The sequence below is a fragment of the Accipiter gentilis genome, chromosome 23 (genome assembly GCF_929443795.1).
Source record: "Accipiter gentilis chromosome 23, bAccGen1.1, whole genome shotgun sequence".
Taxonomy (NCBI): Eukaryota; Metazoa; Chordata; class Aves; order Accipitriformes; family Accipitridae; genus Astur; species Astur gentilis.
Genome location: NC_064902.1, coordinates 16,674,365 through 16,701,867, shown reverse-complemented (window position 1 = coordinate 16,701,867; position 27,503 = coordinate 16,674,365). Strand labels below are relative to the sequence as shown.

At 45.4% G+C, this 27,503-nt stretch overlaps 2 protein-coding genes across 3 annotated transcripts in view; both read right to left on the bottom strand.

Moving 5' to 3' along the window:
• Nucleotides 1-292: 292 nt before the first annotated feature.
• SNTN (sentan, cilia apical structure protein) lies at nucleotides 293-9,138 on the bottom strand. Its single transcript, XM_049826098.1, has 5 exons — nucleotides 9,069-9,138; nucleotides 3,523-3,657; nucleotides 2,856-2,890; nucleotides 1,945-2,084; nucleotides 293-451 (listed from the first exon to the last, which is right to left on the bottom strand). The coding sequence occupies exons 1-5, from the start codon at nucleotides 9,113-9,115 to the stop codon at nucleotides 293-295; spliced, it is 516 nt and encodes a 171-aa protein (XP_049682055.1). The 5' UTR covers nucleotides 9,116-9,138.
• Nucleotides 9,139-10,182: 1,044 nt separating this feature from the next.
• SYNPR (synaptoporin) overlaps nucleotides 10,183-27,503 on the bottom strand; it is a 112,069-nt gene continuing 94,748 nt past the window's right edge. For both annotated transcript variants that reach the window (XM_049826097.1, XM_049826096.1), the window contains 3 exons: nucleotides 21,785-21,983; nucleotides 12,708-12,899; nucleotides 10,183-11,964 (listed from right to left, as the gene is read on the bottom strand). In XM_049826097.1, coding sequence (XP_049682054.1) covers nucleotides 11,698-11,964; nucleotides 12,708-12,899; nucleotides 21,785-21,983 — 658 coding nt within the window. In that variant the 3' untranslated portion in view covers nucleotides 10,183-11,697. The remainder of the gene's footprint in view (nucleotides 11,965-12,707; nucleotides 12,900-21,784; nucleotides 21,984-27,503) is intronic.

Sequence of the window (27,503 nt, the reverse complement as noted above, 5' to 3'; positions counted from 1 at the left end):
ATTAAGCTGGGCTGGGGGCTGCACCCAGCTGCTAACTGGTCTCGGGACCCACTGGGAGCCAGTAAGCACACCCTCCCAAAGCATGTACAAAGCGGACACGTACACCGAAGCACCGACACTTCACTCCATGGACCGTTTCTACAGAGGAGTGAGTTCAGCCAGGTTTGGACAAGGCTTTATTCCATTTAAAAGGAACCAGCACAGGGTATCCAGTCACTCGGTGTTATCTCTGTGTGGTTCACTCCTGCTTTCCTTATAAAGTGCCAAGCCATTTCTTCTTTTAAAGCACTGATCATTTTGTGGTTTTCACATTTTTGATCTCCTGCAGCAGGTCAGACATTAGAGTGAGACTGACTAACAAGATCATGAAATCTTCAAAATCAATTTTGTTCTCTGACTCCTCATCCAGGGCAGAAATTATTTCCTGGTATTTTGGTTTCTTTTCTTGGCCCTATGGAGAATTTTAAACGGAAAAAAAGAAAAAAAAAATATTAAGCATGAAGTTCCTTTTTTTATTGCATCATTTAAAAAAAAAAAAAAAAGAAAGAAAGAAAGACACCTATGTAAAAATTCATGTATTTTTCTATCTTCCCATTCAGGTTTTTATGTCCACATTCATATTCATTTTTCTAAAGGTATTCCAAGAAACGCAAACAGAAATATTATTGCAACCAGACAGAAGAGCAGCCAGTCCCCAGAGTTTCCACCTGAATCCAGAATACATCTTTTAAAAGACACCTAATCATGACTGAAAATCTGGCAGTGATGATGATGATGTAGCTGGTAACTGCTGGAGAAAAATGAAATCCTGTTTCTTGGTAAAACTGGGGAGAGGAAACAACCAACCAATCCACCCTCCTAAACTTAATATTCAAGGCAGGTCCTCAAATATACTGTGAAGCTCTCAGAAACTGTTGATTTTACAGATATAACTTCAGTAGCTGCTATTCTCTGTCCTATTGGACATTACTGTTGGAATGGAAGGGATTATTAAAATTATGTATCACGTCTCTTATTCATATTTCCTTATGAAAAAAAAAAAAGTTCCACGATATATTTTTAGCTTAATAATCTTCAAAACATCTCGTGATTCCAAATCTGATTGGCCATTGGTATTTTCAAGTCCTTTTCCATAAGGTGCCTCGTGTCTAATTTGGTACCAATTCCCCCTCCCCAACCAGTCATGTGATTTTGTTATTCTTGGAAGCAAAGGTATCCTCAAGAACTTCTTTATTCCTAAACATCTCTCTCATTAACTCAGTTGAGCTCTTTTTACTAGTCCTACATAGTTTTTTCTACCACTTGATAAAAAAATTGTTTGGGGTTTTTTTATTTAGGGAGGGGGAAAAAAAAATCTGCAAGAAGTTTACAGCCACAAAGTGCCAATACAACTGTTTTCACCATACCCGGCTGCCACTGACACCCCGGGTGGATGCCCGACGGAGAGGTGCTTTCTGCTCCCTTTCTCCCAGCAGCGACCACAGCGCACACAGCGCTGCGGCACGGGGCTGGCTCTCCTCGTACAGGGCCATTGCTCTGGCAAACTACCAAATGCCTTGTTAAATGCGGTGGGTTTGTTCTCTTCACAAATCCAGTCTCTTGTCAATGTCTGAGGGTTTTTTTTTCTTTGGGAATTTTTTTTTTTTTATTGCAATTGCCCTATTTTCTTTAAAAAAAATGCAAGCAGGCACGTCAACCATGGTTTATTGCTGTCCCCCCTCTAGCCCTGTGTTAGACACAGGCTCAACATAAAGCAACTAATTCACTGAAGATGTTTGTACCAAATCATTAAAGTCTCACTTGGGATTACTCCATGGACTCATGCCTGCCCAGCTGCAGGACAGAGCCCGAGGTGCCATTCCTGCACCCAAAGCGCCCGGCCAGTGCTAGCCCAGTGCCAGCCAGTGCCAGCCCAGTGCCACCCACTCACCCAAACCCCCTCACCTGTATGAAACCCCCAAACTGGGTTTGCAGCAAGCTTTTGGCTTCAGCTTTGCTGAGCTTGCCCTCGGGGTCAGCAGAGTTGTTATACACCAAAGCCACCGTAGCAAAAGCTTTTTCAAGGTCTGAGCCTTTTCCTAGAGCTGGGGGGGGGGGAGGGGGGAGGGGAGAAAAGTGATCAGCCTATCAGAAAAAGTGGCATTTGAGATATAATTGAAAGGAACCTGTCAGAACCATCCTGAGTGGGTGGAAATCTATGTAGTTTCATTAAAGTTAATGAGACTGAAACTGTTTATACCCACAGAGGACCTGGCCCAGATTTTATTTGGAGTGGGCCAGCAACATGCCTCACGTCCCACGGAAACACAGCCCGAAAGGAATCTTTCCATCGGAGCTGGGGCAGTAACGCAGGGTGACGCGCGAGACCCATCTGGTCTATCCCCACCCTGGGCATCCAGCAAGGACCTGCCAGGCCATGGGGACAGGCCATTCTGGATATCTCCTGGGTGCGTTTGGACTCCCAGGATCCTGTACCGGGCAAAACACGGCCCATTTGGGAAGTCTGGCTGAACAGAAATGCCCGTGTCTGAGCATCAGCGCTGCACTTCAGCCCTACACTTGGGATTTTGGCTGGATTCATCCCCCTCCCCACTCCTGAGTCACATCCTCACAGTCCTCAGCATCAGGTACCACAGATGATTTGGGCTGTGATTTTTAACGGGAAGGCAGGCAGAGGAGGAGACACAGGTCAACGCAGGAGCACATTACATGGGAACCCAGAAGACTTTCCCATCTTGCACTGTCCGAGGGTCTACGTAGCCTCCGCAGCTCTGCTAAATCACCAGCATTTACTGCACTTCGGCTGTGGTCTCGGAAGACCTGAACCCCCAAGGGCAACGAATGGGTCTCCTTACCTTTTATTGATGCCAGCTGCTTGGCTATAGGTATGCTGGTAGTGAGAGAGAAGAGAGGCACAGTTATCACCTGGTGAGTTGTGTGTGTGTATATCCTTTCTCCATGAGTGAGCTTGCTCATTTCTCTTTCATTTAATCCCCCAGGAACTAAGGGCTTCCCAAGAGAGACTGGCTTTCCTTCACAGTGGAAAGGAAAATGGCCTTTACAAGCAGCACACAACATCACACAGCTCCTAATTCTTCACCGGAGCAACTAGCCTGGAGTTGTTACTAAAGGTGCTTATTAAAGAACTTTAAGAGAGGGGCATTGCAACATCCTTCAAGTAATTTCTCCAGAACATAAAAGAGCTCCAGGAAGTTTCTCGGTTTTAAGCCCATCCCCATGGAAGTGCAGAGGGGTCTGTTATCCCCCACTCACCAGTGCTCCCAGTTTGGAGCAGGCACATAGCTTTTATTTCCAGCAGGACTCACATCTGTCAGAATCACCTCCCTGCTTCCTATTAAACTTAAAGCCTGCTCACTTTTGCTAAAGCGCTGGAAACTAATTACGGAGCAGCCAACACACAGCGGAACAGTCTGCTTGTGATAGAGACAAACACATCCAGATAACGAATTTCAAGACAAATGGCAGATCACCAGAGACGCAAAGACCAAAGTGATGACTTACTGCTTGGGCATGCCTGCTGCAGCTGAAGGGCTTTTTTTGGTGGAAGCAGGAGCCGGCTGATTGACCGAGTACTGCTTCGTGCTGGGAACGCTTGCTCTGCAGCCACACATCTCGAGGCCGGGGTGTTTGTGATCTCTAAGCAACTCGAGTAACAGCAAACAGGTGAATTCAAGCTCTGCCCTGTGAAAGCAGCCTGCTTGCAGCCGTGCCCTATCAATAATGTAAACACTACCTGGTGATCGCAGAGCCGGCTAAATACATCGGTCTAAAGCAGAGCCTGTAAGGCAGCGCTGCTGGGTTGGCAAGTAGTACGGCTTTTATTTTATGTGAGAATTTGACAGAAAGAAACCAAACTAATGAAGCCTGAATCCTCTTAGATCTGCAGGGATGTAACTTTGCATCAGGAATAACTAAGACGCTGAATCCATTCAGCTATACACATTATCATTTTAATAGGAAACGTTTCTAGCGTGGGCTAATGTAACTTGCCCCAAGCTGCAAAGTGAGTTGTTCCTATAGACAGAGTAAGAAACCAAGCGTTTCCCAGTTCCTGACCCAGCATTTATCCTAGGTGAGCACATTCCTGCTCTACTATTTATTCCCCCAGCGCAGCACAAAGAGGAGATCTGTTCTTCCTCCCAACTGCCTGCAAAGCAGCATCCAGCATGGAGCCTCTGCTTTGGTTTCTACCCGAACGGATACCGCCTGCTTCCAAAAGCAGCACGGAGCCATATGGCAGAGCAGTCGCACATTAGAGGAACTGGAAGGGCTCCGATGAACTTTGTTATTTATTGGCATGGATAGCGCTATTAGAAAACACACAGCTTGTCACGCTGCCTATCTCTGCGCATGGTCTCCTTTCTGCAGATCCTTTGCCTGGAGTTGTCTAGACAGGATAACTTTGACCTAAAAGACCAAGCAGCCGTTTTAATCCCAGGGTGGTCTGTTAAGAGGTAGTGACTTCAACTACCTCATCCTGTTCATCATTCCTGGTGAACGGATACAATACTGATGTTAAAACTACCCAGGATGAGACTTTATGTAACAGGACACGCAAAGGAGACTGCAACAGATGGCCTAGAGAATTAAAATGTTTTCCTCATTTAGAAGAAGCTAAATTACTGAAGGCTAATGAATAAGGATGTTCACCACCTTACTGTTCCTGGATTTTAATTATCTTAAAAAGCATGGGAAAAGAGAACCTTTAATTTTCCATCTAAGAGTGTCATTACTCAAACAATTCAGAGCCTTTTTCTGAGAGGTTTAAGCTGTCTTAGATCTCTAGTGCGTTCTTTAGGACTGGCTCATGAATAAAACAGAGCCTGTAATTGCAATGACGCAGCCAAAACACATATAATCAATGCTCATTATCCCATCAATTAACACACTAAAATTAAACAAGAATTCAGGCTTAGTAATCTGCCATCAGCTAAAAAAAAAAAGTCTTGATATCATGTTGAAGTGATAATTCCCTTTCACATCTGTTGAACCATACAACAAGGCACGAAAAGCCTTACATCCCCGTTAATCCGCAGAATGGTAATGTTTGGTCTTAGCATCCAAGGTAAAAATGAGAGTGAGAAACAGACTCTGTTGCCTGTTTATCAGCTACAGGCAGTGCCGTGAGCTGGCTGGCAAACCCAGCCCTCTGTGTTTTGGGCTCTTTCCACCGTTGATCAGACTTCAGCTCGCAGGTTTTTTCACCTAACCGACTTTTGAGTGCCTGAGCTCTAGAGCAGGTGATTTGCTTTGCTGGGGTATTAACAAGTTCAAGCAAGCCTGGGATACATTATCCCTCTAGGATATACTAATTAGCGTATGCAGGAGCGTTAGTACCTAACAGATAATGGGTAGCATGAGGATAACCCTCGCCTTTGCAGATGATCAGCTTTGAAGACAGCAAGATTTTGGCTGTGTGCGTTACTGGAGTATTCTGGTCAGCAAGGTGTGCAGGGAGCCAGGCCATCTGCTCTGTAGCTATTTTGATACACACTATTTATGTTTGAAAGGTCCAGGCGCTTTTATCGGTCAATTTTTAGCATGTTTCACATCTTAGCAATATTGTCTGCACAAAATACGCAACCCAACGACACTGAAAACTGCAAAATCTTTACAGGCAGTTCACTTAAAATAATTGCTAACTGCAAAAAGCCGCAGTCTCTACTTCACTTTTGGTATTTTCCCAGAGTTTTCCCATCCTTTTTTAAGTACTTTCTGCAATTCAAGAAGATTCACATTGCGAAACAGTTGTGTGTGACGGAGCCCTGGCTCCCTTAGAGATGACCCTACAACACTCGGCAGGGGCAGGCGTGGGCATGCCCGCGCAGGCAGGCAGAGCAGAGGGACAGAGGCACAAGGGAACACCTAAAATAGAAGATGCGTTCACACCGTTAGCCACTCAGACTTCATTTCTTCAGCAAACCCTTCAGCAGCTGCGGGAGAAGTGCTGCTATCTTGCACCCAGGGAGGTAATAGCTTGATTTCTTTGTGACCAGAATATGGTCATTTTGATCTTACATGATACATCTATTTTTTTCCAAAGAGCCGAGACTGAGAAGCCCTCCACTCCATCTTAGCCCAAAGCAGTGCTGGCTGCCACAGCCTAATACTATTTTTTTCTTACTCCATCCCCTTGAAATCAATTCCTTAATGTGAGAAAAGCTAGCAGAAGCAGCAGGTCTAATGTGCTCACCACGGTTGGTCTCTCCACACCAGCCACAACCCGTGGTGTCCCCACGGGCAAGTGGGCTCAGCCCCACTGGAGATGGACCTTCTCCTCCTCTCCTGCACGGTGGCACGCAAAGAGGAGACACAACCCAGCGCAGGTTAATGGAGGATTTACCAGCTCAAGGGATTGATAGCCGTGCTGCTGCAAGAAGCAGTCTGCTTTGCACAAATGTAAGTTAGCGAACGGTCACCGTACCCCTCTGGTCACAGACCTGAACTGGCTCCTGCTCACCGGTAGCTGGTTTACCCATGCAAACGTACTGCGAAGCAGCCCGAAACCTGAACCCCTGCATTTATTCCAGGAGGTGGGGAAAAGCAGAGGATAAATAAAAAAAAAATCACAGAGTGAGTGTTTCCTACTTATTTGTTTCTCCATCACCGTGCCTTTTGGGGTACGTGCCGCTGCTGCTTCCATCTGTGCCGGGATGGCATAAGTGATGTTCTCTGTGTCCCAGGAACATTTGCCTCTTGACCATCACCATTTAAAGACAATACCTCTTCATAGACCATTTGATTTCACTCGAGGGTGAAATCCGCACCCATATTTATTGGCATCGGTCGGGCTGGGTGCAGTTTGCTGACTGCTGCCCCGTGATTAAGCTGCGACCAGCGCTCCTCCGGGCAATGCCATACGCTGCCCGTGGGGTACGCTCGGTGCAGGGGTCCGGGTGAGGGGGAGAGCCCGTCTCCCCTACCGCACACGCGGGAGATAACTCAGCTCTGCCTGGAATTTAGCTCTGGGGTCACAAATGATTAAAATATTTATGAATCCCATGCTGAGACAGAGCAAGTGAAATGTCATTTAAGAAAAGCTATTAGAACTGGTCTGTCTGCAGGGAAACACCGTTTGTCATCTCACGTCCAGGCATTTTTCAGAGGTGGTACAGCCGTTTGGCCAAAATATGCTCAAGCCTCGTACGGGGGCTGTCAGGGAGCAGAGTGGCTGCGGGGATCCCCCAGCTCCCCCAGTTCCTTTGACAATCTAATGGATAAGGGATGACCCCGCTATTTTTGGTATGGTATTGATTTCCAGAAGGACGCCTGAAAATACTATTACCAAATAATTTTTCCTCTGAGAAATGTTTTATCATAGGACATTTAGACTTTAAAAAGGCAACTATATTCATAAACCCCTAAAATCTTATTAAAGGAGGACACAACAATAAAAATGTAAGAAAAGAAACTGGTAGCTAAATGCAACAAATGGGATGCCTCCCCACTGAACTATTAAAATCTCATATCAAAATGCTAAGATCTTCATTCTAAGGACGCATGGCATTGACAAATGACGGGACCAGATATTAATACTAAAATACAGATTATCGCTGCTGTTAGAAAATTCCAGGAGGAAAAGCTCTTGGGTTTAGTAGAAGGAGCCAATAAAAAGAAAACCTGAAAAAGAATAGTTAAGTCAGGGAAAGCATAAGCTAAGTAGCCCATCCGTTCACATATACAACGGTTTTGACTCCAATCTGGCTTAAAACTAGTAGACAGAGGACTGAAAGCTTATCACATGGTAGGGCATAATATGAGAAGAACTTTTTCAAAAGGGCATGAAACAATATGTGGCAGTTTTTACGCAGTAGCTCTTTGTCTGCCTGTAATATTAACTGTGAAACTCTGGAGATATTGTCAAGAGCAGACTATAGACAGGTGCAATGCGTGTTGCACGCAACTGCCCCTTTCATCAGTACATCAGAGTTACCGCCAAGAATAATTCAGGGCAAGAGCCTGAATCGCTCGTTCAGGTTGAGAGCATATACAGATTGGGAATAATTAACTTAATCAGGTCAGGCAATTGCAATATGCATTCATGCAACAGGAGCACGAACTTTCTCCAAGTCCTGGCCATCATCGAGGCTGTTACGGGCTGCTCGACAGGCCATGGTGAAGGAGATTTGATCAGTCATTGGGAAAGGATCGCACAATAAAAAAAATACCCTGTCAAGTAAGGGCACAGCCCTGTGGGCTGGATTTGCATCTAAATTCATCCTTGTTTCCCTGATGTGCTGGGCAGGGAGCAAAGCAGGCTGCAGAGCCACTGGGTACCCAGAGGCTCGCTCCCTGCCCTCTCCAGCACATCCCTGTGGAGGGTGTGATGCTGCAGCTTTGCAAAGTGCATCCCCTGCCCGGTCAAGAGCAATGGGGAAACCCTCAACCAGCGCGTGAGCACACCTCTTCCTTGGCCTCGGAGGCACCTGGAGAGCAAGTCCTGTGCTCCCTCGCCACACTCGCAGAGGTACCTGCCTCTCCTCCACAGCTCTACACTTCATAATGCAAATACGCTCCCATCTTGGGTAGCTGAGAAATGGGCTATAAAGAGAAACACATGGGAAAACAGGAGGGACAGCACAGAAGATCAAGGAACATGTTTTTTCCCAGGCTGACCTAGTTATTTAACTAACTGGCAGAGATGCTCACTAATGATGAAGTAGGAAAGCAATCGGTCTGTCAGCAGCAGTTTCACAGAGGATGCTCGAGCTTACTTAGCTATTTGTCTTAAAACATCAAATACAGTCTTTTCCATCTTGCTGCTCAACACTTTGCTATACAGTTGCTATTCCCAGTTCAAATCAACTTCAAATTTCTCAATGATTGCCAAAGGATGTGATAAGACTCGAATCCAGAGGAAACATTTTCTTACATAACACAGGCAAGTGCATGCATCCTTTTTGTTTTCACTTTTTACTATCTATATTAATCTGAGAAGCTATAGATAAAGACATTTTTCATCCCTCCTAATTCACAGTGAAGACTACAGTTCCCAAACAACAACAACCAGCTCAACTATCCTGCATGGCAGCAAGGAGCTAGCGTACCTGCGAAGATCTGGCCAACTGGGTAAAGCAAAGGGCAAGTCTTGCATGAAAACATGTGCCTCTTTCACTACTTTTGTCAACTCTTCCACCAGCTCTGCCCTTCATGAGAAAATCTTAGATTTGGAGTTACGCACATAATACGCAAAATAAGTCACCATCTTAATTCTGTCCCCAATCTTGTATTAGAAATTGCCCTTTGTCCTGGGGTGCCAGCTCCTGAGGGTTTGAAAGCTGCAGTTCCTGTGCTCGCATGGTTACACAGGAATTTTAGCTTGTTTGAAATGCAGGAATAAACCTAAGCAAAACTCAAGCTTCTAACCCTCAGCATTGGGTAGAAAAGTTTGGACCCTGCTGGTCTGGGTGGAAAAGTTCATGAAGAGAAAGCTAGTTGACACAAAAAAACTCTAGTTCTAGTGAAGAGGCTTAGATAAACCAACTTGGGATATTTGTGATCAACTAAGACACCGTGGATTTTTTTCAGAAAAAAAAAAAAAAAAAAAAAAAAAAAAGAAGTTGGACTATGTGGAAGGGGGCATGAAGAGCATACATCCCATCCCCATCCCTTGCCACACACATATTTCACTTTCTCCTGGCTTGCCTATATGTAACTTTTTCCAAACTTAAAAAAGCAAGGAACAAAAGAACTGAGAGCCAAAATAAAATTTTTCATTGACCCAGAAAATTGTATTCTGCTCCCATTTGGAATACTAGGCCATTTAGATATTCTGGTTTGTCCTCTCTACAGCTCAACATGGCTTTCCAGCAATCCACAGAACTGGGATAGTTAGCACAGTACTGGGCTAGTCCTACTGACAAGTAGAAAGAGAGGTAAAGAGGCAGGCAGGTATTACATTGCAGAGTTTTAATTTTTTTTTTTTTTTTAAACTTGTGATACTGACCTTTAATGACAAATGTCTGTAGAAGTGTCGTACTCCACTGTACATTAGAACAACCCTCATAAAAGTGTTAGAAAACAATAAGAATAACTGTTATTGTTAACTGTTATGTATGAACGACCAGTAAGGTCAAACACAGGAATAGTTATTTATCTTTAATAGTTATCTTAGTTATTTTGCAGTGACATTTTAATATTAACATACTCTGAAAACATGCATTGTATGCAATAACTTTATTAGGGTCAAATAGATATCACAATATAGATTCACCCACCAAGTAGCCATAAATTGGTTACAACAATCATAGAAGAGACTAAGCTGTTTTAAGCTAAGATGCTTTCAACATGACAGCTCATACAATAAGATTATATACTGATACACTTTGATTTAGAAATGCAGATGATCAGTTTTGATTAGTATATTGTGCTTCAGGCTTCCGTTTGTGTCAATGCATCCCATATGCTGTAGTAAGGAAGGGCTGAATTTCCCAGGGAGAAACCCGAACGGGCTACAAGTCTGGCTCTGGCTATTTTAGGATGAGTTCCTCCGAGCCTGGGTTATTTGGTCAATCCAGTTACATTCTCCAGTAGCACCAAGCTAGCGCTCAGAGCAGTGACAGAACAGAGGGATATCGAATAATCTTGAAACAGCATGGATGGAAAGGTTTTCTTACTATAAGAGGGTACAAAGGAATATTTATGCTTTGTAAGGTCACAACAATACATGCGGGTTTCATGTTTTGCTGTATCAAGCAACTGGGGATTTTCACATGGTTTTGTATACTGATATCTGCACCTCTGTTATCTTAGTTAAATAAATACCTTTGTAAACATATAACACAGTTACTTGGTCCTTATTCTCCACAGCTCACGTTAAAAGATTCACAAAACATCCATAGAAATAGTGATTTATAGAATGAATACTTAGCTGAGTTAAATGGAATAAACATTGGTCAGGTACCATATATACTACTGAATGCCATTTCAAGGAAAAACATTTTAGTTACAAAGCATTCAGAACTTGGGTAAGCCATATATTCAACTCTGCAAAATATATAAAAGATGCATACTTCTTTTAAACAGACAGTTAACAAAATGTAGTGGCAGAAGTTGAGAAGTTCCATTTACACAGTCCAGACATTTGGTAGTATGAAACTGCTTATCCATGCACTAGATTACGGATGACTCGGTTAACTGAAATAATAGTAAAGTCTTCTGAAACAAAAAGGTATAACCAAAACAAATGCTCTGACGAGTCACAGACAGGCAGTTTTGAAACTTTAGGTGCAATGTTACATGCATGGATATACAGAATAATCTGTAGAAATAATAGTAAACCACTTTTGTTTTTCACCAAAATGCAGAAGGAAATTCAATTATATTATGCATATTAAATACTACAGACTCGAGGCTACAAAATGCTTCTACCATCTTGACACATACAAAACTACCATAAAGTTATCTCTACAGTACGTACTACAACACTGACTCCAGGTCACCACCTGCGATGAGCATATTCGCTGTATCTGGCTAGTCAGGGAAAAAAAGGCCAACTCCAGCCCACCGGCCACCTCCCATCTGCCTCAGGAGGTAGGCTTAGATCTTCGATCGACATTAAACACCGTGTTGTAGTATTAATTTATGTAAAACCCTTAAAAATCTGGCACCACTGAAACTTGAGACGTGTTAAACTCTCTAAATGTGAGGGATGCAAGAGCTCGTGCTGCGTGAACCCTAAATTTGATTAGTGAAGGAGGTTGGCCCGCTCTGGCCGTAGCTCTGGGACTGGCCGTATTCACCCACCTGGCCATAGGAGCCCGGCTGGTTGTAGCCACCGGCCGGCCCGTAGCTGTCTTGGTTGTAGCCACCTTGGTTGTAGCTGCTGGGCTGCTTCTCCATGGTGTCCGGAGGGTGCCGCTGGCCCGAGGAATGCCAGCCCGTCTCCTTAAACACAAACCAAATGTTGCCTGCCCAGAGGATAAAGTTCAAGAAGCCAAAGACCTAGCGGAGGAGAAGAGGAGCTCGTCACCCGGCAGCCGCGGTCTCACAGCCCAGCCTGACCTCATGGACCCTGAAGGGTCCTGGGAAAGTCAAAGCGGCTCCCAGCCCATCCTTCTCCCCAAACCTGCTGGAAAATTTTCTCAGCTTTGGAGCAAATTCCCAAATTCACCTCCCTTAGCTCACAAGGTGTTTGCTTTCCTTTCTGTCTCCAAAAAAAGTTGAGGTTTTAGGCCAAAATAATTTCTTTGTTCAAATACAGAATCTAGTTTAAAGAAACTGTGGAAAGATAAAATTGAAAGAAAATAATTAAAATGAGAGATATTAATTGGTCAGCTGGCCTGGACGGTTTCTTTTTTTTTTTTTTTAAAACGTTCTGAAGACCATTTTTTGAGGATTTTTAAAGGAATCTGTAAGGCGCAAACCCTTTTCTTCCTAAAGGAGCGCACAGACCCCTTTTCAAAAGCGTTGCAGCGAGCAAGTTAAAAGCAGACAGGCCAACCAATGCACTGGGACAGCCGCTTTGCTTTCTCCCCGTCCCAGCCCTGCACGCTCATCCCGCTGCTGCTCCACAGCAGATAGCCGTCGTGAGTCACGCTCTGCCTTTCCCCGCAGCAAGACTGTACTTCCAATTAAATAACTTCAGCTAACTGGTTTACACCAGCCCGTTTAGGTCAATACTCGGGTAAAAGAGATGAAAATACGTTTGCAAGGTAAGGGTGAAAAGAATAATCAAAGTCACTTACAACCGAAGTGTTGAGGCTTGACATAACAGGGCTGCGAACAGGCAAGCATTTGTTGGACTGCTGTTTGCAGGCAGACATCAGTAACAGCACTTCGTCTGGGTCAGTCGCAATCTTTACATCTGACAGTCCTTTAGCCCAAGCAGATGAGCTCACTAGCCACAAGAATGAGAAGACCACTGTCACAATGAAATCCTAAAAGACAAATTAGTTAGAAGCATTATACTGGTGTGTCCGCTAGGAAGAAAAAGTAGTAAAAATTACGGGAAAACTGAAAGTTTGCATCAGAGGAGGGGAAAAAACAAGAGCTTGTTACTTCATGGAAGGTTGCGATTACTGTCATCACCTACAGAGCTAATTTTCAGGAGTTAATTTTCAGCTAATTTCTTGATGTGCCTAATGGGCCAGAGTCCTTCAGCTGCCATTTGCATCTCCAACCTCAAGGCCAGATTCCCACAAGCCTGTGGCCGGTACCCAGGATGCTGAGCTGCCTTGGAAACGTGGCTGTTCACGGCACCTGGCTGATGAATTGGGATCAATTAAAAAATATAGATGCCGGGAAAGGAGCTGGGCCCTCCTGAGGGCTGGCTCTCGCCCCGGGTGTTCCTACAGACAGCCGGGGTGGGTTTCCGACACGAAGCGTTTCCATCTGCGGCAGCATCTCAGGGAGAACCTGAAACTGGCTAATCCTCAGCTACCAGATGAGGAGTTTTCTCACCAGCTACAGGTAAGGCCAAATGTCCCTGCTGCACGAGTCGTGCAGCCACTAATTATCACGAGCGAACAAATAAACAGCAAGACTTGCCAAGCACAGAGACTCCTCAGCTCCTCTCTGTCCTGGTAAAGCATTTGCTCCTGATTGCCTCCTCTCATCCATGTGAAGAGAGGGGAGAAGGGGTGGCGGTCCCTCCGGGATCCAGCGCCTCCGAGCAGCTCTGCTCTGAACCACTCTGCTCACTTTTCCCTCGAAAGACTCTCAGGAGCACACACAGGCATAAACTTCTCCTTGTCTTAGCCAGAACAAGTGGCCAAGTGACACTGTTGTTGTGTGGGTTTGGGGGGAAAGGAGGGAGGAGGTGTGATTTTTCGAGCTTTCTTGTGTCTTGCTAAAACAGAAGAGCCTTTCTGCTGTCATATTCCATCCCATCTGTCAGCCCAGAACAGATGGTAGAGGTGCCAAAGTCTAACATACCACTAACTGCATCGCTGCGTCTTGATATCCCACCTCCCATGGGGGCTCCTTCCCCTTCCCCCTTACAAAGTAAAGGTGTACATGGAAGGAAGAGAAAACGTTCGTTAAGAACACAGCGTTTTGGGTCGCTATCCAAAGAAATAAGTGATCCCTAGGAAACATCATTCTCGCCTTCTACGAGCACACCTGACATTTGGGGAAGGAGCTCTCTGCGGCACCGCAGGGACGGAGGACGCGAGCCCCCGTCACGACGGAAGAGGCACCAGTCAATAAACCAGCCGCACAAGTGAGCCACGAACAAAGGATTTCTCCGCTCACGCAGATGGGATTAAATTAACTGTGCTTGGATGCGTTCCCAAAGGACACATCCTTCTCTTTTAACAGTGCCACAATTTGTTTTCTGCAGGCCTGTGTCTGCCACCAAGCTTTGAGCTCCTCTGATCTCCCTTCGTGCTGCCCAAATGGGCTCTCTTGAAGAGCGTGAAGCCCAGGAGCTGACAACGATCTTAACACCCAAAGAGACTCTGGGTAGGCAGAGGCATATAGCCCAGAGTAATTTTTCTTCTCAGGGAGATTTCCAGCAAAAGACATTATTGTATCTTATATGTCCTAGCAGTAACTGAAAGAGAAACGAACTCCTAGAGGCAACAGTTCAAATGCAAACATTTCCAAAAAATTCCAGCTGGTAGAAACACCAGATATTCACTGAGCTGTGGATTACGATGGATGGGATATGCTCTTTATTTGCTGTAAGGCTTGACATGTTATCTACCTGGATGCCAAGCCCCCATATAAGTTCCAATTGACACAATAGATGGACACACACCAGAGTTTTGGGGAATCCATTTTTTAAATGACAAGAAATTCTCTCTCAATGCCACCACACTTTTAGACTCTGCAATCAGTGAGTTGGCAATAGAAATAAAATAGATGCGTAACAGCAGGTAGAAATTTGAAGAAAACAAACTGACCAAAATTGGGTTGGTCCTAAAGGTCCAGGTCTTGTCTTCTCCATCTCACCCCATCCTCCAGGCTTCTGCTGACTTCCTCTGCTCCCCTGCACCAGGGTGTCCACCCAAGCGTAACCCTGCCTGATCCTGCCCTCCCTGCCACAAATTCCTCTATTTGAGAGCAGATCAGAGCCTTGGGGAAAGGGTCCCTGCTCCTGGAGGGGCTGGGATCAGTCCTCCCCAAAACTGTAAAGTCTGGCTGGGCGCAAGAAACACACTGAGCCAAAAGGGAAAGATCGGACGGTGGGACTCGGAGAAAAAACGATGCAGCCCGTTCACCAGCCAGCCAGCAGCTTGTCAAGAAGATAGAAGAGAAAGGCTAATGAAACACCAGGATTTTCTCAGCAGGTGCTCTCACCAAGGCTACATGGCCAGACTCGGGCTCTTGGAAGATTTGTTCCGTCTCCTCTGCGCCACGCAGGAGCAAAATATACGACTACAGCAAACTTGCGTCTTCCTATTTATTTTGAATCTTTGCTAACCTTCCTCTTTGGCTGGAACTTGAACCTCTCTTGTTTTCAAGTGGGTTTGGATTTCTGGCTGAACATTTTCACAGCTCTGGGTGGAACAGAGTTACAAGATAATGACATGCTGAAAATAAAAGTGAATTTCAAGCTAAGCTGTTCTGTGGCTTAATGTCTATCTGGGGAATTTCTCCTTGGTAATTAAAGCCAGAGTGTCTGCATACTAAAACAAATCTTGCATTTGAATGTTTAATATCCCCATAGCATGGGTGGTTGGTTTTTTTTTTGCTTTGGAACAAAGTAATTTTGGTAGTTGCTCTCTTGAAATGGTGCCTACAGATCTCTTCAGTGTGTATTGTTGTACGGTTACGCTACACTCCTAATTGCAAAGTTTCTTTCTCAGATCTCAGCTGAGATACTTTGGTCTGCCTACAGGTGCCTTTGGGAAAGAGGCAAAATAGGAAAGTGTAGGAGAAAGCAGAAAACAAGATTTAAAATATGCTGAATATCCAAGGAGGGAGTTTTTAAGAGCCTGAAGTATGTGTAACAGGGAAAAAAAAATTCTTGCTGCCTTTTTCAAGTTGAAACTTGCTATTACTGAGTTTGCCAAAAAAGCCTACTTGGAACAATTTTATACATTATATGTTTTAGAAAAGAACTGTGAATGCCTTTTCTTTTCACGGTAACTGAAACGTTTCTCCTTGCTATGAAGCTACTGGCTTTTGCAAAATGCCTGTCTGTGGAGGGGGCAGTCACAGTCACTTAAGTCTCCCGAGTGCAGTTTCGGATCCCCCAGTGTCCAGTGTAATCTCACCCAGCCAAAAGCATCTGCAGAAGCTGCTTGTCCACTTGGAAAGGGGACGAGTTTCGTCTGCTCCGAGCGGATCGGTGGCTTCAGCACCCCCCGCAGCACCGTAACGCACGTGTCCCCGCGCGCACTCCGTGCCCTGCTCTCCCTCCCGGCCAACGTGGTCCAAGTTTGGCAGGACAGCCCTGGGCTGTTCTGTTTGAAAACATGTCAAACCTCAGCTCTGGCCTAGCCGGAGGGTGCCTGGCATCCCTGCTGTGCTCATGCTCCCTCCTCCCTCGCTGAACCGCAGCTGCTGGCCCCATCACTGGCTTCCACACGGGGCTTTCCATGCCTTTCCGCAAGCGTTTCCATCCCCTAACGCTCGCGCTACAAAACATTTTCATTTGACAAAACCCTCTCGTACATTTACAGCGTACGAGGGAGCAACTCCTCAAACGCCGAAGCCTATAAACCCTCCCAGCCGGAGCCTGTCTAGCCCAGCAGCACTGCCAACAGGTTTCATGGACAGCCACGCAAGAGCAGAGGGAGATTTCTCTACCCCAGCAGGGGCAAGCCGCTCAGAGGATTTATTGCCACAGTCACAACCAACCTAGAAACTCAAGAACCACTCCAGCAAAAGCCATAGCCCCAGCCCTAGCCTGGAAAAGTGGCCAACAGCAGGTTGCTGCAGGCAGCAAACACCTTCCTACAGTGACATTTTAGATCTTTTTTAAATTTGAACAAGGTCCCAACCCAGATTTTTCTGCCGAATGAAGCTTTGAAAGAATTACACGCTTCTTGCAATGGTGTACGGCCTGGCAAGCTTGCTTCTGGCAGGGACGTGTAGAGACCTTTGGGAGGCACCAGCACGTACAGCAAGGTCACCACGTCTTGTGTTTCAAAAGGGAGATGACAGCAGCGGGCTGAAACAGCTCTTTGAAATGCAAAGAATTATTCAGGTTATTCATAATTTCATTTTTTAACTGCAAAGGATTCAGTCTTTGTTTTTACAGATGGCTCTTTATTCTTCTCCTATCCATTTTCTAGAAAACTGGACAAAGGGGAGGAAATAAAACCTATAATCAAAGACATCTCCGAAGAGCAGACTAGGAGTGTACTTAACTCACTTGGACCGCAACATATGTAAAGAACCAAATGCCTTTCTGCTTAATGTGATTATTCACAGGACTCCAGATGCAAGGGAAAGATCTCATCTTCTTACATGTAAGCATCTTTATGCACTGTAAGAATGAGATTATCAAGTAATCATTATAAAAATGAAGTATCTCTTTTCAGGGCTATGTCAGTCACTTTTCTTGGCTAAATAATTTTATGCTTCTATATTAATTGATTGTAATACTAATAAAGTGATTTACATTTATACACGAATGCATGTGGTTTTTCATGGCCATTCTATAACTTCCAAAAGACTAGCCTGAAAGTACACAAAGACAAGAGTTGTCAATGTGTGTTTTAAATGGAGTACATATGAGGTATAGAAACTATGGAAAAAGTAAGAATTCTGAGTGATGGGTACTGATCGACCATGACTATTCTTTCCTTTATTTTCCTACTCCAGAAGCATCTACCCCTGGTCCCCTAACACTTCAGCACAGGACTAACTGTTGGGTCGGTTACTCTCTGCTTGCAAGCAGCTGTTAACGTATAGATCTGAAGCAGCGCACCAGGACAGAGGTGCTTGGGGTGGCAGCCCCAGGGTGCAGCTCATCTCCACTCTCATTGCAAACCAGCAATGCCTCCCCAGGGTACGAGGGGTTACACCGGTGGAAACCAGCTTAGGGTGGTCTGAGAGATGCAGATATACTGAAAACTGGTGAGATTCTGTACATCGCATTCATTAAAATCTAAGTCACCATCTCCAATTAATTTCTTTAAAATGTTTCTGGCTCTTGAGCACTAATCAGTCATTTGAGAAACTGGCTTGGACTTGTTGTAACCCAGGCGTACACATGCATCAGGCGGGAGTTTGCAACGAAATTAAATTCACAGCTGCAGTTTGCAGAGTTCAGAAACACACTGCACATATCTATTAGGTATTTAATCCCTGGTAAACTGCTCCTTCGTCCTTTAGGAATGGGGAATCCAAGGTCCTCTCCAAGGTTTGTCTATCCAGTATGAAGCTCCCCCCGAAACGATCTCTCCGTGGAGCCAGTGGTGCAGGCGGAGGGCACACACGGCAAGGGCTCGCTGCTGACAGCCCCGTGGGAAGGGCTGACTCCCACCTCCATCACGGATGAGTAACACAACTGGGGCCCTGTGTGAGCAAAAGGAAGATTTTTGTCCCCAAAACCGGACGGCCGACGTTAGCAACAGACACGGCTCACTGCGCAGTGAGTAAGATATGCTGGTGCCACCCAAACAGCCATGGAAGGAGTTAATGGCTTCTCCTACTGGAAATATTTCCTTGCCATGATGTCTCACTTCACACTGAACGTTAAAATATTTTTCCACAGTTAAAGTGATGCTTCGCTGAGAACTCAGCACATGCGGTTGGGTTTCCCTGTATCTGTATAAACAAGGTAAACTTGAAACGTTTGTGACCGATTTTTTCTCTGCGAGTTTCTCGTGACTTAGCAGTCATTACATTCTTTATAATCATATATTCTGCATCCAGTCAGGCCGCTGTGAGTTGGTAATGTATTGATGGTGCTCTGACTGCCTGTGCAAAGGTTTTTTGAAAAAATATTTTAAAATTTCAAGTGAAAGTTTTTTTCCCCTCTCTCCACTTCTCCTGTCATACTCATTTTTCAAAGCCTGAAAATTTATCAGGAGGAAAGGCAGCCAGCTCTGAGAGGGTGCTGCTTAAAGGCAGATGTCACCCCAGACTGAGCAAATATCAAGCCAAAAGGAAGTACAAGGCTTAAAATGGGAATGGTTTTAAATACGAAATGGTGATCAGGCACTGCAGCAGAAGCAAGGACAGATGAAACTATCATCTTCTAACTCTTCACTAGGAGGTAGAGAACTGGTAGTCTGGAAACGATGCCTGGCACACAGATCCCACCTGATGAAGAGGAAGGAGCGAGGGCTGCCCTGCCTCCTGCACCGACACGTGCTGGGGACCGCTGGCTGGACGCAGGCGTGCACAAAGCACCTCACGGTTTTCTGCAGCGCTTTTCGTGGGGAGGAACAATCTGAGGGATGAGACATAGTCACACATCTGATCTGATCTATGTGTGATCTTGCTGGGTACGTCAGTTCAGGGTAGCATCTGCCTGGAGCTGGAGGATGCGTCGTCGCCTGCCTCCTTTGCGCAACGTGTCCCATCCCTTAGGTGAGCCCTGCAGCCGTGGGAAGCTGGTTTTCCTTCTGAGTTTCCCTTGGCCTTTGAATTCCTCCTGGCTACAGCTGCTTGCTTTTTCTCTGCCTGGGGCTCTGCCTTTCCCTTACACCTCCACTGCACAGCAGGACTCGCACCCTGTCCCAGTCAGGCTGTGGTGCTGCAATCATTGCACTGGGCAGCCTCCGGAGAGACCAGCAAGGATGCGGTCCAGGTGAAAAAGCATCTTTTTTCTAAAACCAGCCAACACAACGGAGCTGGCAGTGCAAAGGAGATGCTGGAGCATGTGGCTGGGGCCGATGGGACTCCCCTCCTGGCAGGCGTAAGCTGAGCGTTAACCCTCAGCCACTTCCCAACACCACTCACTGGCAGGAGCTGCTTTTGCTGTAGGACAAACTCACAAGCATCTTTATATTCTGAAAAAATAAGCTCATTTAGGCTTGGTTTAAAGACTGGGAAATTGCAACCAGAAGCTTTGGTAACAGACTGCTTAAATTTAACCTGTAGATTAAATTACAATCCATTACATAGAACAAATTAAATCAATGCCACGTTAATGCTGTAGTGGATTGCACCGTGTATCCTCTGACAAACACGACTGCAGCGGCTGTATCAAGAAAGTCCTGGACAATGGCAAACGGCCTCATCATAATCTGACACGTTAGTATTATTTTTTCTCTTTCCTTTTCCTATTGCTACACAGGATAATGTGGCTGGTCAGAAGAAAGAATTATTTCCTGCAAGAAAATGAAAATGGCAGATCTCTGCAACCAATTCTTCAATGAGACAGTCTGAAATGAGATATTACTTGATATCAACTGAATCAAGCAGAAGCAAGGCACTTTATTTATTTACTGTTCCTGTAGGGACCTCTTTATCTTGCCTGTTCTACCTCTTCTCTGTGAAGATTTCCCCTCCTTTCCTCACTGTTTTCTAGGGAGAGATGAAAGGTCCCAACAACCCCCAAATGAAGAAGATTCATTTCCTTTGATGTGGAACGAGAATTTTTCCTTCTGTAACAATTCATCAGTTCTGAATTATGCAAACTTAAATAAAACAACTCACATCTCCTTGCAGCAGGAAAATCTTTCCCTCAAAACCCCGTGATGCTAAGATTACCTTCCTACAGTTTAATCTTTTGCTTACCGTTACTGTAGTATTTTCCTCTAACAGGTACAGTCTCTCTGCGCTGGTGATTTATTTTCCTTTCTGTTATATTTTTCTGATGCTCTTTACTTGTGGCTTTCAGTCACTTAAGGACAAGTCTCAGCCAAATGTCAGGTTTCCGTCAGTCATAAAACTTTAGATTTTTCTGAAATCCAGAACTAACTCATTCCTTACGTCAGTCCTCACTAAACTCCCCCTGCCTTCCCTTCGAATTGCTCTCCTCAGACCAAGACTTCAGAGAAATACTTCCTCTACCTTAGCGTAACCTTATCCTTGCAGTCAGGGAGGAGAGAGTTGCCCGTGGAAGGGAGAGTGTGCCGCAGCCCTACGGCCCGCAGGTGCAGAGACCTGACCCAACTTCATCACAGCGGAGGACCAGCACGCAGCCCTTCACAGCCTAGCAAGACCAAGGGGTATCTCACAGGGCGGGATGCACGGACACCTTGAAGAAAATAGCTCTCACTGGCTTTACAGTCTTGATTTATGAGAAAGCAAATGCACAGCAGCACTTGCTTTTTATCACAAGCCTTCAGGAATCAGTAAAAAAGAAAAATAAAGGCACAAACAGCCACAGCTTGATGGGTGCATAGAATGATAACTAGAAAGTGAGGAGCCTCATAAACCAGCGTGGAGACACGAATGAGCTGGGAGCTCAGGTAATACTGGAAAACCAGCCACATAAGTCTCCAAAGGAAAATAATTTGGCTGAACTCAGCAGTAATTAGCAAAAAGCAATCTTCCTGGCTAGGCTTTGGTCAGGGACATGGTTTTATTTATCTGTTAGGATGATGCCTAAGATCTCCTCTTCCCTTTTTTCCCCCCACCGATGAAGCTCTGTTGTCACAGATGTAAGGCTTGGACCCCAATCCTGCAACATATTCATTATTTGTGTGAACATCATCACTGCAGGCAGTGGGGGCAAAGCAGGGAATCCCACAAGTACATACAAGATTAGGACTGAACTCCACCTGCACATAGTCTCTGTTACCCTTGATGATAAAAGTTTAAATCACCATTAAGATAAAAAAACCAGGTGAATGCAGAGATGCTTTGGACATTGGGCCATTTGGATCTCCCAGACCACGCCACAGCCTCAACCACCAAAAAAGCAAGAGGTTAAGACCTACGCCTGAAAACGCTGCAAGTGCACACTTACAATTAGAGGGCCTCTATTGTTTTCACGGTACTTGTTCTGGAAGAAGATATAAACCACGGTGGCAGCCAGCGAGTAGAGGAAGGCGAAGACTGCAATGGTGACGAAGAACTCCGCCGAAGAGGAGAAGTCCCCTATCAAGGACAGCTTTTCTCGGCGCTTGCCTTCACAAGTGGGAGCATCGAAATTCACTTGATGCAACCTGGAAAACATCCCAAAGAGCAGCAGGTGAAGTACAGAAAAAGGAAACTGTTACCTGAATAAAGAAATAAATACATTTGCTCTGCCTCCCTAGCTCATTCCTGATTGCACATTGATCCCCTGCTAGAATAACTGGCCCTATAAGTAGTCTGTGCTCTTCAGAGCTGCTCGTACACGTGAGGTTACTTCCATGTGAGCATCTAGGTGAGACTGAGGACCTGAACACATGTTTTAATCAATCTCAGAGAAAAGTTGATGTTCCAATGTCTTGGTACAATCCCCCCCTTCCTCTCTGGGGTTTTGCCATGGCAACAACTGAAAAAGGATAAGATAGGAAATGATTTGATTCTCGAATTCTTATAATCAAGGCAGCAGAAAACAGGTCTTATCCTCTATATTAAGGCCATGGGATACCTGTGTTTGGAAGCTCACGACTTCCTTGTGTAAAACCGCCTAGCGCACAGCTATCCGTGGCTGTTAGCCCATAGGGCTGTAAGCCATACAGTGCCTCTACATTAAAAGCTTTTAAAACCAAGCGGCAGCAGAAATACGCAACTTGGGTCAAAGAAACAGTCCACATGCCCTGGTTCAAGCAATCAAAGCCCTAACCTTGTACTCATGCACCGTCTGCAAGCAGCGACCGAGCTAATAGATCTGTGGTACAGTCTGGCAGCTCCTGCCAGACCCTTTTTTTGCTGTAATAATTTTAATTTCTGATTCACAAAGAGAAAGGGGATCCTTGGAGAGGGTACTTTGGCAAGTCCTCTTGCATAGCCCAGATTAGCATCAGTGGGGACATGGGGCCCCATGAAGGATCGCGCTGTTCTGCTCCACGCAGGGAGAGCGGAGGGGATGAAGCCAGCAGCAAGTTAACGGCAGCAATTAAAGAAGTTATGATCTGGTGCAGAGAAAGGATGAGGCCTTCTGGGAGACATTCCTCTGCTCAAGGGCAATTAATGCGTGCAACAGCGAGCCAACGGCAGCAGCAGCCATGAATATATGACTAAATAAAAAGTTAGGTCCCCAGAGGAAAACAAAGTACCCGCAGTAGAAATCACAGAAGATGGATTAATGGACGTCGGAGGATTGCATGACTTTTTGCTTTTCCTGGTCCAAACTAAATGTACCCGAACGCGTAGGCAGAACCTTTTCATCAGCGGTTGATGCATAACGCTGGTTGTTTGCCTCAGGCATTTTCTTCCCTGAGCTTCTGTCGCTATAGTAGTGGTGGGATGAAAACAAGAAACGCGTCTGCCTAGATTGCGGAGATGAGCAGCGGCTGACTCGCCTCCCCTACGTGAACGCAGCGAAGTCTGATGAAAACTGAACACACAAGAGAGACTCTAATGCTCATGATCAGACAGTTTCCCGAGTTGGTTTCAAAGCTTCCTGGCATCAGTGCACACACGCTTTTCGTCAGGGCTTATTGTTCTTTCCTAAAGGGGGAGAAGAAAGGGGAGGGAAGATTTCCTAGTGCCTGTCATGCCAATTTTGCAGCCTGGAGAGAAAGTGGGTTTGTTTTATCCATCACCAGGATTACGGAAAGATTTGAAAGGCATAATTTGCACGGTCGGAAAAGAAAGCTTTCTCTGCTTTCCTCATGCCCAGCTGCTCGGGTGTTGTATTGACATAGAACGAAACCGGGAAACCCGGTTCAAAACCCGTTAAAAACAGTGGCAGCCTCTGTGGAGTTTTGGATCAGGAAGAAACTTGACCCCATCCCTCCTTCCCCATGGGAATGCAATGCTGTGCAGCCAGAGGGGCTGTGCTCACGGTCCTCCTCAGGTCCTTATCTCTACTTCAGGGCTCGAGGCTGGGTTCAAGCCAGGTTTCACCACCTTCCACCCAGCCCGCGGGTCTGCAGCCTGGGGCGGGTAGGACACCTGCGACGGTGTCATCGCAGAGCCAGACCTGGGGACCACGCTGTGCTCCCACCCACTGGCAGACCCAGGGCTCCCCGATCAGCCCAGACTTTGCAACACAACACAGAGGCATTCAAGATTGTGTGGTTTTTTTGTTTGGTTGGGTTTTGTTGTTGGTTGTCCCCCTCAAACCACCAAATGCTTAAGTAGCGTTTTCTGGCTCTTAAATAATTAACCGTGTTTGCTGTGTTCGAACTGCCACACTCGGGTACCACAGCTGCTTTTTTAAGGGCCCCGCTGCAGGATGCGGTATCTGCTTTTCCAGCTGAGCACAGCGAGAAGGCTCCGGCCCCTCACGGGAAAGCCAGGCTTTGCTGCGACGGTGGGAGCTCTACGGTTTTATGTTACCACCTCACACTGCAAACAGGCTTTAGAGAATTGCTCTGGCCCTCACATTACTTGCACAAGCACTATGGAACTGGGCCGAGTTACATTAAATACAATCCAATTGCTTTGGGGGAAAAAAAGAACAAGGCAATTCTGTGTGCATTTTATTGTGTAAAACATGTCTTTAGGGTAGTATTTTTCTTCTTCCCTGGAGTCCTGAAATAGCACACCGGGCAACGCATGGTGTTGCAAGTAGCAGTTCAAACTCCTGCGCGTACCAACGATGAAATAACTTAAGGAATGTTTCTAACAAGATTTAGACTGGGAGTTGCTGCCCACCCCCTGCCCCTCTGACTGGCCTCAGTCACCACAGCCCCATCCAGTCTAATCACCAACAACCCACCAGCCTTTCTGAAACATGGTAAAGTAACTGAGACCACTTTCCTTTTCTATTCCCTGCTTTCCTGACTGCACCTTAGTTCTGAATCATAAGCCAGAAAAAAAAAATGTTCATATATCATATTAACATCACACTCGTATCTTCCCAGCAGGGCTTTTGTGGCCAAGCATCTGTCGGGGATACCAGATCACAGAAGCCTTCTTCCATCAAGTTATTTTTATTCACTTGCTTTTCTTTTTAGATTTCCCTAGCCTCTTAAGAGGATGTGCAGTAATTGGTGCCTCTTGTGGCCACCTCACCTCTGCTCAAACAACCAAGATCTCAGTTGTGCAAAGGGCCCCAAAATAGATCGTGACTCAGACCTGGGAAGAGGAGACATGGCAGGGAAGAGAGATGAGTGAGCCAAGCCCTGGGGTGGTTAGGGTGGATGCCGACTTCACGAGATGCATTTGAAAAGTTTCTTTAAAGCAGGGGAGGATCAGTGACAGAAAATCCAGTTTTACTAATCGAAACCTCTTTGATCTAGAATGGCATCTCGGAGAGAAAGCTCTCATTTTTCCACCGATGTTGCTGAGTCAGCCTTTCTGGGGGCAGGGTGGCTTGGTGATGACTCACAAAAAATTAATTGCCTCTACCTCTGCCTCCCACTTTTGATGCAATTCTACCTGTTCTGCCTTTTACTTCCTTGTGACTTATTCCTGTTTCATCTTCTCTTATCTCTCATTCTTTACACCCCACCTTTTCCTTCAAGTCATCCTTGGCCAGTGTCTCCCTTCTGCTGCTTTTCTTACCTCCAGCACCACCCCTGCATTTCACCTTTGCCTCTCCATGTCCTAAATAAAATCAGGAGCCCTGAGAGTGACCCTTTGCATTTTGTTAACATCTGAGCAATACTGTTGGGCTGCATTAGCAGAAGTGATTGTCGCTGATTGATGGACAAAGCAAATAAGGAACACTTCAGTAATAAATTTACCTAATTAGGGAAAAAAGTAATGAAAAACCTTCCCCCCGTCAAGTTCCTCTAAAAATGAGCTGGACAGCGCTATTTGCCCTGTATTGTGCTAAGTATTGTTATTAATCGAGAAATAAAGCCGATGACTCAGGAATGTGACCTTGCACCCCACACTCAGCAGAGCAGCACTAAGGTCAGCCTTGCTGCTCATCGCTACCAACACCATCCCCTTTGCCTGCTGGGTCTGTTTGCTAACAACAGCTGCCACTGCCAAGCCATCCAGGTCCGAATTCCCTCAAATTCACTTGAATCTGAAGCAAGTCCACCAAAGGCAGTCAAGTTTCACTGATGAAGTCACAGTAATTAAAGGCTTCTGAGATTTCTTCTACCATTTGGCAAACTTTCCGTTGCCGTGGGAAATATGATGACAAGACAGCTCTATTGTCTAGCTTGACAAGATCAAAAGAAGGCAGGAATGTTTTACAGTGAAAAAAAGGATTTTTACATTGTTCCACAATAGCAAAGAGCAGCTACGTTTTCAGACACTAATTACCCCTGCTCTGAAAACAATACATGAAGCCAGACACACCGAACAAAGCCACAGCTGTGACATGTGCGTGGGGGAGCAGAAGCTGTGCTCTCTCCATGTAAATGTGAAGTTGCTTTTCCTTCCTGAACTTCCTTAGTCTGATATTCAAGCCACGATTTGCTTTTAATTATAGCCCCTCTTTTTTTCAAGCAGCCTAGTCCACCTGATGATCCTTGAGCACAAAAATGGTCAGAGCCAACCGCCCCAAAGACCCGTCTTGTCCCATGTCCCACTCCACCAGCAGACACAGAAGAGCCCAGGCAGGAGACTATGCACAAAGTGATCTAAACTTGTCTGACTCACAAAACCTCCCCCTATAGCAACGCACAGAGGGCTTAGACTTGAAACCAACAGAACATGCAATTAACGGCAAGTACGCGCTCAAGTATTATTGACGAACCGGCACAGATTTCCTCTCCTGGGCTTTGATCAGCGCCTGGGTTAGTTCTGCCTCCAAAAATTCTCAATGGGGGTTAGTGTTTCTCCATTCCTCTACTAGGATGTGGTGAAAAACAGGCAAAAAAGAAAAAAAGCTATCTGTTTTGGCAGGTTGTCCTATTTTCTGAAAATAGTATCTTGTAATCCACCCCCCAACCCGTCTATGACATGCTTGAGCAAAATCTGCAACACCCACACACGTGCTTGCAAAAATCCAGAGATCCATTATCCTTTCATTGGGCTTTATTTCCCCCTTGCTTGTTTCTGGTAGTCAAACTGTCAATTGTATTTACTGTCTGCAAAGCAATGAGAGAAATACACCACGGGAAATTAGTTACTGCAGGTAGCGCTCATGGAGGAATTTGTTGTGAAATGTTTATCTTGGCTGATAATATCCAAAATGAGGGAAAAACGAAATTTCAAAATATAGTAATGAAATGCTGAAATGCACAGGGCCCCTTAGCAAGTCAAATCGCTCTGTTGAGGCCCAAGAACATGACAGTGGATTTTGCGTTCCTTTCTCTGGGATACAAAGTAAAGGCATTTCTTACAGTTAGCCCTGGAAACACTGTGGGTCCCGCGTTTCAGAGGACGATGCTGATGTGTTTTCACACCAGTGCCTCCAGCCTGCCAGTCCCTGGGCAAATGCCCCTTTCTCAACATGCCAAATATGGATTTTTCATAGGTTTAGTGGAAGAACACTAATAAGTGGGAGCCTTTCCTCTCACAGAAGAGCTCATCATTCCCATAAGACTTCCCTAGAGATACCACCTGCATGAAGAAAAATACTTTAAAAGCAACCTTTAATACTCAGCTGAAAGTAGAAATCTGCCTTAAAAGAAAAGGTCTTTTCTTTAATGAAATCGAGGTCCGTTGACTCTTCTAACACTCTT